Consider the following 14,560-nt stretch of genomic DNA (forward strand, 5'->3'; position numbering starts at 1 on the left):
TAGCAAACATATTGCAAAATGTCGAAGCCATATTTCAGCTCCACAACATCGTACAGACATGGTTGTTGGCTCGTATGCAATCATGTACAACACCCTAGCAACCGAGTGGCGAGTTTTGCCACTGCAAGCACCACTTCACATTTTCTTCAGGAAATGTACATTTTAGTTATTATTATTATTCTGGACAAAGTTTGGCGCGAAACTCGCCCCGCACCGTTTGTCACAGACCTCTGAGTGAGGTGTCAAATCGACCGGCTCATTGAGGAGAGGTGTGCTATGACTTTTCTAAGCGATCGGGTGTACGATGTTCGCACAGCGGACGAAAAAGCGGCCAAAAAAGTCCCATTGACTTTACATTGGGAGTTCTAAAAATATTTGAATCCCAACTGCCGTTTTCACACACACAGACTCCAAAGGGCCTGACAGCCCTGCGTCTCTCCCTCTCTCTCTCCCTCAGAGGATTTACATTATCAAGCAGCCAATAAGTAATGGCCTAAAATCTTCATAGCCACACCCTAGCAACCAGTTTCAGCACCCTAGCAACCACTAAGAGCTCCCTAGCAACCACCCTAAACCAAAAAAAAATGTTTTTTACATTTTTTGGTATTTTTTAACGCAATATTACACTCGTGGCCTTGCGATATTGCTCCATGCTTGTGCCTATTCGGCCATAGGCACGAGGCCGCAGGCCGAGTGCCGTACTGAAGGCACTCGTTATTAAAGATTTTAATAACTCTATAAAAACTCCATAGTAACCATCTTTGACAACTACTAACCACCTAGTAACACCATAGCAACTACCAAAAATACCTTAGCAACCACCCTGAACACCCTAGCAACATCTAGAAATGCTCTAGTAACCACCAAAAACACCCAAGCAACTGCCTAGCAACCACCCAGAACACCTAGCAACTGCTTAGCAACCACCCAGAACACCCTAGCAACTGCCTAGCATCCACACAGAATACCATAGCAACTGCCTAGCAACACCATAGCAACCACCCAGAACACCCTAGCAACCACCTAGCAACTGCCTAGCAACCACCAAGAATACCCTAGCAACAACCCAGAACACCCTAGCAACTGCCTAGCAACCGCCTAGCAACCACCTAGAACACCCTAGCAACTGCCTAGCAACGCCCTAGCAACCACCCAGAACACCCTAGCAACTGCCTAGCAACCACCCAGAACACCCTAGCAAAGCCCTAGCAACCACCCAGAATACCATAGCAACCGCCTAACAACACCATAGCAACCACCCAGAATGCTCTAGCAACCACCTAGAAACCACCAAGAATACCCTAGCAACCACCTAGCAACCAACCAGAACACCTTAGCAACTGCTTAGCAACACCATAGCAACCACCCAGAACACCCTAGCAACCACCTAGCAACTGCCTAGCAACCACCAAGAATACCCTAGCAACTGCCTAGCAACCACCCAAAACACCCTAGCAACGCCCTAGCAACCACCCAGAATACCATAGCAACTGCCTAGCAACCGCCTAGCAACCACCCAGAACACCCTAGGAACTGCCTAGCAACCACCAAGAATACCCTAGCAACTGCCTAGCAACCACCCAAAACACCCTAGCAACGCCCTAGCAACACCCCAGAATACCATAGCAACTGCCTAGCAACCGCCTAGCAACCAACCAGAACACCCTAGCAACTGCCAAGAAACCCAGAACACCCTAGCAACCGCCTAGCAACACCATAGCAACCACTCAGAATACCCTAGCAACTGCCTAGCAACGCCCTAGCAACCACCCAGAATACCCTAGCAACTGCCTAGCAACGCCCTAGCAATCACCCAGAATACCATAGCAACTGCCTAACACCATAGCAACCACCCATAACACCCTAGCAACGCCCTAACAATGCACTAGCAATCATCCAAAATACCCTAGCAACACCATAGCAACCACCCAGAACACCCTAGCAGCTGCCTAGCAACCACCCAGAACACCCTAGCAACCACCTGAACAACATGAATAAGCCATATCTCAGCACCAGAACATCGTACAGACATGTTTGTTGGCTCGTATGCAATCATGTATGGCGTCATTTTTATGTCAAAAGTTATGAGCGTTTAAGACATACTCACGAGCACATTATGTTATTTCACACGTGCAAAAATTAACCTTCAGCTGGCATGATAAAAGTACTCGCGCACAAATTCAACAACCGAGAGGTGTACAGGTAGCTGCGAGCGAGCGCCTGGCATACTCTTACTCTGCTTGTACAGTGGAATCCTGCTCGCGCGCAGCGGGCGTCTGCTCGCGGAGCGCTGTTTTGCTCGCGGAGCGCTGTTTTGCTCGCGCAGTGGATTTCTGCTCGCTCAGCTGATTTCTGCTCCCTCGAGTGTACGTGACTTTTGACAATTTGGGGGCGGAAACCAAGGAGGGCACTGACCCTCTTATGATTGGTCACTTTCACACAGGGACATCCTTGATTGACAGCTCTCATTACAGGAAGCACGGAGTTGGGTTAAGTTACCACCGAAGAAGAGTGGGTGAGTTGAGTTTGAATGCGTTTTCTAATATACATAAAATGTCTCTGTCTGCACGTATAAAATGCTGCGCAGATCATACTTAAATCAATTACCATCGAAGTATATATTTGCGAACGACGAAGCCTACGTTTTGTTAAGTAAGTTAACATTACCGTTACATATTTTTGAGCAACAAGAAGTAACGTAACTAGCTAGCCTATTCGTTCTGTAGCTAACGCCTTAGCCAACACAATTGTGATGATCGCCCGACACTCATTTTAAAACTTTTAATCTTTAAAAACTGCATCTTAGACAACTAACGTTATGGCTAACTGAATCATAACATAATTGTTTTCACATGTAAAAGTGCTATTCTTATTGACGCTGATTTAATGCATTTGATTTTGCAGGCTAACATCCAATGCAGTAAAATACTGTTTTGAATGTTGGGTAACTTAGCCACGTTCACATTGTCCCTTATTGTATTTTTGTGTGGATCCAGCTGCTCATCTTGCCGTTTATAGATGTAAGAGAAAATGGCGAATGCAAAAGAGGAGGTGAACTATTTTCTAAAATGTTTATTACGTTAAAGTAGTTCATTTGTGGTGGTGTTTGTTTCAGTTACATTTCTTTATTTCTCCCCATTCCTCTAGGACGATTTGCGCAATATGGCCCTCAATTTGGTGGCCAGGCTGAGAGCTACATTGAATAATCCAACACCAAACAGTATGTATCATGAGTAACTATCTTTACTAGGTTGCATTGCCATCTCTAGACAACATGTGTGGTTTGATTAATTTGCTTTCCCTGTATACATATAACAATATATAAATACTGTTTGTGGAACAACTTATTGCGTTCGTCATGGAAGTGTAGTGTTGCTGTCATCATTATACAGCTCACCTATTCATTTAGCCTATAACACGACAGAAGTTACATGATGTCAGTGAATTAATTATATTGAATGAATAATGAAGTTCAGGGACAGTGCAATGCACAGTCAAGCTCAGCCAGGGTATCCAGGCAGGACACATCCCAGGAACCACAAGAGCACAATGTGGTGCGTGGACTTGCACAGGCACCTTCAGGGACTGCAGTTCAAAAGAATATGGCCAGGTTTGGATGTTGTTCAAAGGATGCATCTCAGCTGTTTCAACAACAGCCCTCTTCAGTTCCTCACACAGTTGTTTGACTGCTGATTCAAATTAATTTGAATTTCATCTACTCCTCATTCTACAGGTGTTTCCCTGGACTATTTAAAGATAAGCAGAAGTGTAGGCCTCCTCCGCGATTGTCTAAAAAAAGGTCAGGCACCAAAACAACGCCAATCCAATTCTTTCTTTTGGACAGCCCAACAGAGAGAACCCCCAAACCATCTGATGAGCTAATGCTTTTACAAGCTGGGTTAGGAAGAAGGACTGTAAATGTTCCAGAGGATGCTTGCCATAATGAGGTATGTGGTATGACACTTAATGAAGTAAGAACTGAAATTTGCACAAAATATTATAAACCTATACTAAAACAGCATATCCAGTGAAAACATTAGCCCCAATCTTAGCCACTAAAACCATATCATTTATTTTTGTAATGCTGCCAATAACTCTAATGAACAGATTTGTCTTGAGCTCATTGATTTGATAAATATTTGCAAATCTTACTCACACACTTTAAATTCATAGATTACACGCATTCTTTCTGAGACGTATCCGAAGATGTCAGAACTGGAGGGTGCCTGGATGCTGCACAAAGCCATGGGTAAAAAGCAAGAGATGTTGACTTTTTTTCTCCAAGCAAAGGAAATTTATTGAATCTTTTTGTTTGTTATAAAGTTTTCATGTTTGAAAATTATGATCCTTCCAACAAGGGGCAGAAAATAAATATTTGTTTAATATTTGAACTTAAACAGGAGGATCAGGTCAACGGAAACTCAACTTGTTGACACCTGAAGAGGAAGGATACACAGGGGCCAGCCTTGTGAAGAGCTGGGGAGGCAAGGGCTGTCTCTACATTATGCCCATCCAGAACACACTGGACATTTCTCCCCTACCCTTCACAGCTCTGGAGTTCCAGGCCATGCCGAAAGCCCGGTGTGTGTCATGCCAGGAGTATGTACCTCTGCAGCTCCTCGGTCTCCATGTCAAGACATGTATCCAGTCTAAAGTAAAGGTTGAGGTATGGCTTGCTGATTTGAAACTATAACATTGATGTTCTTTCTCCTTATTTAATATACAGGTTGGTCATTGTTTCATTTCTTAAATTTCACAGCAACTATTGGATGGTGGGAGCATGTTAGCAGTGTCCCTGTCAGCTTAACCCAAAATTGCTTCTGGCACTGTTGTTTATAGCTATTGTTTTTTTTGTAAGTCATCAAGTCTTGATATTTCATTTTATAGACCCACAGTGATGATGACACTATCAACTTGGATGACGAAGTGGTAAGCTATCAATAAAAAAGAAGAGATCATACATAGCATTTCATATTATTGAGCCATACATTTATGATTTTATTTCAAATATATCTGGTGGGAGCATTTTAGCAGTGTCCCTGTCAGCTTAACCCAAAATTGCTTCTGGCACTGTTGTTTATAGCTATTGTTTTTTTGTAAGTCATCAAGTCTTGATATTTCATTTTATAGACCCACTGTGATGATGACATTATCAACTTGGATGACGAAGTGGTAAGTTATCAATACAAATGAAGAGATCATACGTAGCATTTCATATTATTGAGCCATACATTTATGATTTTATTTCAAATATATCTGATGTGAATGACCCAGAAATGTTTTACAGGCATCTGATATTGTGCAGCCATCACATTTGGAGAGTAAGGTGAGCAAATTGCTTCTGTTTCTTCTTAAGATTTAGGTTTTAAGAATTAACCAGTGAAATGTTTTACATGATCTGTTCTCATCAAAGAGCATGTTCACATCTGACCTCTGAAAGAGTACATCTGCATTTTTAATGGATATTTAACAATGTTATTTTTTATTTTCATAGGTTGCTTGTCCATTGTGCAGTCAACTATTTACAAAAGACGACATCCATGTGCATGCAAGTGTCTGCGGGGAGAGGTAAAAGCTTTTCTAAGTTTCTTCTTAGTATCTTACAAAGTTTGATGCATTTTGTATCCATTTGCTTAAAATGCTTAATCCCACTGTAGAGTCCCCTCATCGTCCCCCCTTTTATTAAAGAATTTGGACAGATGATGGATTAAGGTAACCTGTTTATGGAATTTTGTTATTGTTGATCTTTACAGCAACACAAATGATGAAGATGCAGATATTAGTGAGGACACTGATGAGCACTTCGGCAGGTATGCTGTAGAATAATTTTTAATGGGATTGGATAATGATGCTTGCCTTGGTCTGTAGCACTGAATTCTCAACAATATTGTTTTGATATTGTTGTGTAGCGTATCAGACATCCTGATGTCACTTGAAAAGAAAGTTGACACATCCCGGTCATTCAACATCAATGTGACAAGAGAGGACCTGTTTCAAAGGGGGCTGAAACAGTGGGCCAGGCAAAAACAGGCCTCCCCAAAGAATCTCCTCAGGGTCTCCTTCATTGGAGAAAATGGAATAGACCAAGGCGCTCTTCGTAAAGAGTTCCTCACCGGTATGTGTGCCCCACCAAGGTCAACACACATGATGAAAAGCACATTTAAGAGATTATCAATGTGAATAATATCTTACACATATCTAATACATTTGACAAAAGCAGCTCTTTGTTCTTTACAGAAATGGTGTGTGGAATTGAAGCACGTTTTTTTGAAGGAGATGGGGAAAGGGGCAAAAACCCTAAATACAGTATCTGTGACTACCAGGACAACAGTTTCAAGTATGTGCCACAGTCTGTCATATGAAATATATGACTTTGTATTGTTTAATTAGGTAGTAAAAGTCCACTGCCATTTTGTTCAAAATAGCTTTTGTCTTTGTCACAAAAGGACTTGTGGGGAGATTTTTGCCACAAGTTTGGTGCAGGGTGGTCCTGCACCAAACTTCCTTACAAGATGGTGCTACCATTTCTTGTGCCATGGGGAGATGGACAAGGATGTTGGTGTACTCGAAGTCACTGATCAGGATATTAAAAATCTGATGACAGAGGTATTTAATCGGTGTAATGCATACATTTTTCCAAGTCAGGCATATAAAGTTATCAGACAATGTTTGTCTCTTTTTGCAAATATCAAGGTTGTGTCTCTACTTTCAGGTGGAAAATGCAGAAGGTGGAGAAAGGCTGATAGACTTATCAGATGCGATTGTGGCATGTGGCTACACTGGGCCAATAAATGTTGACCAAAAAAAGGCCATCACAGAGTAAGTTAACATAATCATAACACATAAATATTTGTCACAAAATGCTTTAGTGTTAAGTCAAGTCAAGTCATCTTCATTTATATAGCGCTTTTAACAATGTAGATTGTTCCAAAGCAGCTTTACAGAGATAAGCGTATAATTATTGTTTTGGCTTTACAGCAGAGTTAAGTTATTTCCATCTAAAGTTAGTTTTGATTGATTTGCTTCCGTCGCAATGATCATTTGTTATTTGTCATTTGTTAACAATTTAACTCTGAATCAATACAGTATTATTTTCGGTTACACTTTATTGTAAGGTGTCCTTGTTACAGTGTAATTATATATTTAAGTACAGAGTAATATTAAGTAACTACATGTACTTACTATAGGAATAGGGTAGGATTAGGGCTTGGTTGAGGGTTAGTTGCATGTAATTATGCATAATTTACTGTTATTACTATGGTAAGTACATGTAACATATGTAACAAGGACACCGTCAAATAAAGTGTTACCTTTTTTTCTTACTGTTTTAGTGCCATCGCTTTGCATGCACTAGTGAGGCTGATCCCGATCTTGAACCAGCTGCGTGAGGGATTGAGGCTCTACGGATTAGATGAGGTGTTAGCACAGCACACCCAGATGTGCCAGCAGCTCTTTGTCCCCGGCCACTTACAGGAAGTCAGTAACGTTGTGAATGAACAATTATTTTATTAGAACAGCCACTGTTAGAGACACTGATGACTTGTTCATATGGCATATTCTGCATTTTTACTTTAAGCTACCTTCAAATGTGTGTTCAAAGAGCTAAACGCTACAGGCCAAAACATAAAATGAATCTTTAATTTAAATCTGCAATCCTTACTGTTTTACCGTGTTTAAGCATTTGATTTGCTTCCTTATTTTAGGTGAATGTAGACTTCCTTCTGCTTGCGCTATCTCCTGATTTCAGTGAGGAAGGGTCTGTGAGACGGCAGCGAGAGATGCGGATCATCAATTTTCTGCAGGATTTCTTGCAAAAGTTGGAAGACAGAGGTAACACACTGCTTAGCACCTTTTTCTATAATCCTTGTCCATCACTCTTACCATACTATCATACACTTGTTTTCCACCGGTTTCATTTTATTCTATTTTAATTAGTTACTCCCTCTTTAGGTTTATATTCGTATGTGTATTCTGTCAAACCCCCGCCATGTATATGACGAATGCATTTGTACTAACAGAAATGTTGGAAATTACTTATTTGTATTTGTCTCTGAGAAGAAGCAGACAGCCAAGAAGAGGGCAGCCCTGAAGGTCAAAGTCACGTGGCAGCTGTGCACGGAACAAATGGTGGGGGGAAGCGCCTGTCAGTCCGGAGCTTCCTTCAGTGGGTCACAGGTCAGGCACATGTTCCACTGATCGAATCCAAGAGAGAGGCATTCAAGATAACTGTTAATTTTGATCATGACTGCGACTCCCGCTATGGGGCACATAGCCTTTGTTACCCCATTGTCAATGCTTGTGCTGTTGCCATTACATTTCCTACACGCCACTTAGCCACCTCCCAAGAGTTTGAAAACAACCTAACCGAGGCAATCTGTGGTGGTTACGAGTTCAGCAGACACTAAAGTAGCATTTTAAGGTCCTTGTTACTTGTTTAAGTTACTTGCTAACTTTGTAACCCTTTTTGTGCTTTGTTTCTATTTTCTACTACTGTGTACAAACAAGTGTACAACAAAGTTGTTCTATTGTTAAAAAGAATAAATCTAAAGATTTAACTGTGGTTGTTGTATATTTTATTTACATCACTTTCTGATCACAAAAACAAACATTAAACACCTGACAAAGCCTGAAGCACATATTCATGACATAGGAGGTAAAGGTCTCTAGTGTCAGTGTCTCCATTTTCTTCAATCAGCACCTGAAGCTCTACTAGCTGCTGTTCATTCAGTGGACACTCAAATTCAGGGACTACTATCACACCATCCACATCTTCTCCATAGTCAGCTGCAACATCCCAGTCAATGTCCGGCTCTTCAATATCCTGACAGTCGAACAAGACAGAAAAATACCGCTATCATTAGTCATCTAATGTAATCTGTTCATCCCAATTGTTTGGCTTTTCAACATTAGCTGAAGATAAACATTTAGGGTTTGTATAACTATGCAACAAATTGATTTGATCAGGTGCTTAAATATTCGTATTGGTGTTAAACAGTACAAGTGTACCTAATGAAGAGGTTACTGAGTGCATATGAACTATTACCAACATTTGCATCAGTTGTGATTGTTTCACCAGCTGAAGATATGTTACACTGCTTAGAGCCTGGTGGGCCATCTCAAGGTTACATTAACAGCTTATTTTGGATATAAAATTTACTGTAGCAACTTAGTTGTTTTAAAAGGAAAAAAAAAAGAACCTCAAGATTCTCTGGCTGGTCAATCGGTCGAAGCATCATTCCTGAGTGCCAAATCTGCTCAGGAGTTTTATTCCCTTCTGTTCTCAGTGGGTGGTTGTTCCATCCTTCCACAAAAGCCTCCAGGTCTGCCTTCAGTTTAGGAAGGAATGTCAGGTGGACTGTCAAAAGGTCTTCTATAAAGGGACAGGATAGGAGTATGTTACTTTTCACAGGTGAGCTTTGAAAACATAACATTAATCATTGAATTGCCTTTCGTAAATACATCTCATTGATTTATGTTTTTTTCCCCAGTATTTAACCATTTCTAAAATTCCACAATGATTTACAGTGATATACGACTAGCCATTAATGTTTATTAAAGTGCTCCAGACATCTGTTAACCAATCCAATTGTGTTGAAATTGACCAATTATAAGGACGCCTGCACCTTCCTTGTTTTCCACCTCAAGTCATGATTATTATTATACCAGGCAAGTTTTTAAGAACAATTACTTATTTACAATAACGGCCTGGCAGGGGACAAAGACCTCCTGTATGGAATGGTTACTAGGATTAAATTAAATCAACAACAGAAGATGAAGGACAACAACAAACCTTACAAACCATGCACAAATCAAATAATAATAGAACACAGACACAGGAAACATTTAACTGACCAAGACGTACAACAATCTACAGAAAGTAGATGATAAATAGCACAATATGATGAGACAAACCCTTACCTCTGGAGGACACATCAAGAAGGTGATCCATCTCTAGGCTGTGGAGTGCGTTGTAATATTTTGATATCACACATGTTCTGACATCCCGCCACAAGCGTTCAATCCTACGGATTTAGAAATTATTATTTTAACAATCAAGGACATGATAAAATGTTAATATGTTATGATTTTACACACAAAAGACCTCTTTATTAGCTTGGTAAAAGCATCCAAAATACAAAAAAGAAAAACCTTTGATTATGGACGCTTTTTCCTGATATGAAGCTTCCTCGATCAGTTCCACGGACAGTGAACATATATCGGGCTATTTCGACATTCTCCACTCCCTGATCACCTCTCACCCTGAAGTGCAAACACAGATGACCAGTGTGTTAAAATCTGTCAGTGATGTACAATACACAGAAATAAAGTGCTACATTGTGTCAGAATAAACGTGTTCAGCGTGGAGGGGTAAGGCTATGACTGGAGAGTATAAGGAAGTAGAGTGTTGTGAGGAAACATTTAAAATTATAATCCTTGAGAACCCTGAGTTTACAGTAAATTCTTTCTTAAAATATAACATCCATCATGTTTGTGTCTGTACCTTGAAGCCTGTAAAAACTTACCTTGAGGGTATTCCATGCCTCTCAGTAGCTTTTTTGAAGGCAGTGAATGCGGTTGATGCACGATTGTTTGTTGCAGCATTCAAGCACATCACCTGTGTTATGAGACATTTTCATAAATGTACATTTACTATTTGTCAATATCTTACATGTACAATTGGATTACACTCTGGTCCCTTCATGCCTCAGGGAATCTGATATTTTAACACACCTTAATGACTTTTACTACCATGCAGCACCATATAATAACTTTTTCTCCCACGTCAACAGGGTAGTATTTCAGCCATCTGAATGCAACATGTAATTATTTGGTGTACATCATAGCAAATTTGCTTACACAGAAGGCCAACACATGAAAAGACCCAATGAAATGAAATCTTACCTTCCTGGAGTAGCCGTCCACTGCACCAAAAAGTACAATGTTGTACCTGATGGGAACAAAATAAAGACCTACATTACCAGTTTCAACCTGAATTTTTATTGTAGAAATGTCATGGCAACATACTTATGCTTTGAGATCTATCAGTGTCTGCATCATTATATTTAACTAAATAAATAAATAATGAATAATCTGTACTGTACAGTACTGACCTGATAAGTTTGTGGTTAGTGTCGACATGCCACAGTGAAAGGGGCCCCCTGACAGAGTAAGTTCTTCGCACAATGCAGCCCAGTCCAGTCAGTCTAGAAAGAATCCCAAGCGAGTCCACTCGATGCATTGATGCAGTAACTCTCCTCCACTGGACGTGGATTCCCATGGACTTTAGCCTCCCTTTGACCATCCGATAGCCTGCTGTGGGCATTTCATTTTTGATGCGTTGGACTGCATTATCAAGCTCCTGGTCAGTAGCATTGCTGTAGTTCTGTCTGGCAGAGAGACCAAACTCCCTCATCCGTCTGTTGACTGTACTGGCTGAAACGCACAGTAACTTTGCGATGCAGTCCACAGACAGATTTATCTCCAAAAGCTCAACAAGTCTCTCCTTCTCTAAATTGTACATGGGACGCCCCATCTCTCCAGCTACAGTTTCAACAGTACTGCTGGTAACTTCAGCATTTTCAATGTGGTCCATGACCAGATGGAGGAAATCTCTTAAGGCCTGTACAATATCTGGGGGGACATTTACATGCCTTGACAGTGCTTCCCAGAGGTACAGCTCCTGCCGACATGCAAACTGTAAGAAGTCCAAGTCAAGAGGCGTTCTTGAAAGCGCTGACTCTAATTTAATGATCAGCCTGGAAGTAATCTCACGTCTGACTATGTCCTGTTGAAGTGGAAAACAACATGAAATGAACACTGTACAATATCTGGGGGGACATTTACATGCCTTGACAGTGCTTCCCAGAGGTACAGGCTCCTGCCGACAAGCAAACTGTAAGAAGTCCAAGTCAAGAGGCGTTCTTGAAAGCGCTGTATGTTATAGTAACATACATGGTCACTAGTTCAACTAAAACACTTGCCATAAAAAGTTTGGGAACCACTGGCCATACTTTACGTTTTGTTTTACACATGCAGCACTGACTAAAACGCTAGTTTGCTGAGAGACACCTAACTTTTTTTTTCCCACAAATTTTATTAACATTTTGTCAAATTACAATTTTAACACGTATACGAAATTGAATCAATATTCATATATCTGATCTTAACAAGGTGAAAAAATAAAAAAAATAAAGAAATAAAATAGAAAAAAAAAACTAACGTTAGCCCCTGCTGAGTTTGCTAGCTCGCTAGCCTAAAACTTGCTAGTTAAGGTTGATTAGCTTATGTCAGCTACTTACATGTTCCAAACAAATTTCAGATGAAATTGCTATAACATTGTCAAACACACAGCCCCCATCATATCATCAATATCACTTACGCCTACATCTTCAGGTGTCGCCGCCATTCCGTCCACTGTGCAACTCCGTCAGATACGTTGACTCCGTGCTTCCTGTAATGAGAGCTGTCAATCAAGGATGTCCCTGTGTGAAAGTGACCAATCAAAAGAGGGTCAGTGCCCTCCTTGGTTTCCGCCCCCAAATTGTCAAAAGTCACGTACACTCGAGGGAGCAGAAATCAGCTGAGCGAGCAGAAATCCACTGCGCGAGCAAAACAGCGCTCCGCGAGCAGACGCCCGCTGCGCGCGAGCAGGATTCCACTGTACAAGCAGAGTAAGAGTATGCCAGGCGCTCGCTCGCAGCTACCTGTACACCTCTCGGTTGTTGAATTTGTGCGCGAGTACTTTTATCATGCCAGCTGAAGGTTAATTTTTGCGCGTGTGAAATAACATAATGTGCTCGTGAGTATGTCTTAAACGCTCATAACTTTTGACATAAAAATGACGCCATAATCATGTACCACACTCTAGCAACCGAGTGGCGAGTTTTGCCACTGCAAGCACCATTTCACATTTTCTTCAGGAAACGTACATTCTAGTTCTTCTTATTATTATTCCACACAAAGTTTGGCGCGTAACTCGTCCCGCACCGTTTGTCACAGATCCATGAATGAGGTGTCAAATCGACCGGCTCATTGAGGAGAGGTGTGCTATGACTTTTATAAGCGATCGGGGGTGCGGTGTTCGCCCCAGGGGCGAAAAAGCGGCCAAAAAAGTCCCATTGACTTAACATTGCAACAAACTTTGAGCACTCGTAGCTCGGAGCGAGGATTTCGCAGAAACGTGTGATTTGCCACATTTGAAGAGGCTAACAGGCTCTGTAAGAACATACCTCACAATGGGGTAAAAGTTGCACCCCTGGGGGGCAGGAGCTGCCCAAAGTTGCCCCATTGACTTACTATGGGGAAGGAACGTCCCGTGAAACACACATGCTTTTCCCACTATGGTAAATTGCATAGGGATTTTCTATTGAACGTAGCTCTGGATCACAGTGTCATAGAGACAAGGGGGCGGGCTCATTTTACTCAGACGACCAATCAGTCTCTCAGGCTCATTGTGAAGCTATCAAGCCACGCCCTAGCAACCATTTAGAGAACCTTAGCAACAAGTCCCATAGACTTCCATTGAAATAGATCAAAGGGATATCTCCAGACTGAATTGTCATACAAACACGAGGGTGGTCTCATTTGACTCGGGGCAGCAAACGGCCAATCATGAATCACCTCAACACTTCCTAGCCCCTCCATAGCAACCATTGTCGAGCACCTTAGCAACCAAAATCCAAAGACGGATATCTTCCATTCTGAATGTCACAGAGGCATGGGAGTTGGTTTATATCATTCAAAGTGTCAAGAAGCCTTTGCAGTTTCATCATTGGCAGCTGTCAAGCAACTCCATAACAACCAAAAAGAGTACCCTAGCAACCGTTTAACAAAACGTATATCTCTGCATCAAAACATAGTATAGAGATGGGACTTGGCTCTTTTGACTAAATCATGGTAAACTATGGTAAATCATCCTAGAATCATAGTAAATCATACTAAAACATGGTAAAGCATGGTATACTATAGTAAATCATAGTAAACTATGGTAAATCATGGTAAACTATGGTAAATCATGCTAGAATCATAGTAAATCATACTTGAACATGGTAAATCATGGTAAACTATAGTAAATCGTGGTAAATCATGGTAAACTGGTAAATCATGGTAAACTGATAAATCATGCTAGAATCAGTAAATCATACTTGAACATGGTAAATCATGGTATACTATAGTAAATCATGGTAAACTATAGTAAATCATGGTAAATCGTGGTAAACTATGGTAAATCATGGTAAACTATGGTAAATCATGCTAGAATCAGTAAATCATACTTGAACATGGTATATCATGGTATACTATAGTAAATCATGGTAAACTATGGTAAATCGTGGTAAATCATGGTAAACTATGGTAAATCATGGTAAACTATGGTAAATCATGCTAGAATCAGTAAATCATACTTCAACATGGTAAATCATGGTATACTATAGTAAATCGTGGTAAATCGTGGTAAATCGTGGTAAACTATGGTAAATCATGGTAAACTATGGTAAATCATGCTAGAATCAGTAAATCATACTTGAACATGGTAAATCATGGTATACTATAGTAAATCATG

General features: G+C 40.8%; 2 protein-coding genes across 2 annotated transcripts; one reads left to right on the forward strand and one right to left on the reverse strand.

Moving 5' to 3' along the window:
* The first annotated feature begins 5,913 nt into the window (after window positions 1-5,913).
* On the forward strand, window positions 5,914-8,560 carry LOC307160734 (G2/M phase-specific E3 ubiquitin-protein ligase-like). The gene is made up of 7 exons (XM_079874922.1): window positions 5,914-6,115; window positions 6,238-6,337; window positions 6,447-6,606; window positions 6,713-6,819; window positions 7,332-7,476; window positions 7,704-7,830; window positions 8,059-8,560. The coding sequence occupies exons 1-7, from the start codon at window positions 5,926-5,928 to the stop codon at window positions 8,403-8,405; spliced, it is 1,176 nt and encodes a 391-aa protein (XP_079731048.1). The 5' UTR covers window positions 5,914-5,925; the 3' UTR covers window positions 8,406-8,560.
* A 5-nt stretch (window positions 8,561-8,565) lies between these two features.
* LOC307160735 (uncharacterized protein) lies at window positions 8,566-12,421 on the reverse strand. Its single transcript, XM_079874923.1, has 9 exons — window positions 12,380-12,421; window positions 11,520-11,785; window positions 11,112-11,433; window positions 10,903-10,948; window positions 10,524-10,615; window positions 10,150-10,260; window positions 9,919-10,022; window positions 9,198-9,370; window positions 8,566-8,821 (listed from the first exon to the last, which is right to left on the reverse strand). Exons 3-9 carry the CDS (start codon window positions 11,411-11,413, stop codon window positions 8,609-8,611), a joined length of 1,041 nt encoding a protein of 346 aa, XP_079731049.1. The 5' UTR covers window positions 11,414-11,433; window positions 11,520-11,785; window positions 12,380-12,421; the 3' UTR covers window positions 8,566-8,608.
* Window positions 12,422-14,560: the final 2,139 nt, after the last annotated feature.

Source organism: Squalius cephalus (assembly GCF_949319135.1).
Source record: "Squalius cephalus genome assembly, chromosome: 6".
Classification (NCBI taxonomy): domain Eukaryota; kingdom Metazoa; phylum Chordata; class Actinopteri; order Cypriniformes; family Leuciscidae; genus Squalius; species Squalius cephalus.

Coding starts and splice junctions, on each gene's coding strand:
- LOC307160734 (XM_079874922.1), top strand. CDS start 5,926: ATGTCACTTGAAAAGAAAGTTGACACATCCCGGTCATTCAACATCAAT. Junction 7,477..7,703: donor TCCCCGGCCACTTACAGGAA/GTCAGTAACGTT, acceptor TCCTTATTTTAG/GTGAATGTAGACTTCCTTCT. Junction 7,831..8,058: donor GCAAAAGTTGGAAGACAGAG/GTAACACACTGC, acceptor GTCTCTGAGAAG/AAGCAGACAGCCAAGAAGAG.
- LOC307160735 (XM_079874923.1), bottom strand. CDS start 11,413: ATGAGGGAGTTTGGTCTCTCTGCCAGACAGAACTACAGCAATGCTACT. Junction 10,949..11,111: donor ACTAACCACAAACTTATCAG/GTCAGTACTGTA, acceptor TGTTCCCATCAG/GTACAACATTGTACTTTTTG. Junction 10,261..10,523: donor AGGCATGGAATACCCTCAAG/GTAAGTTTTTAC, acceptor TTTGCACTTCAG/GGTGAGAGGTGATCAGGGAG.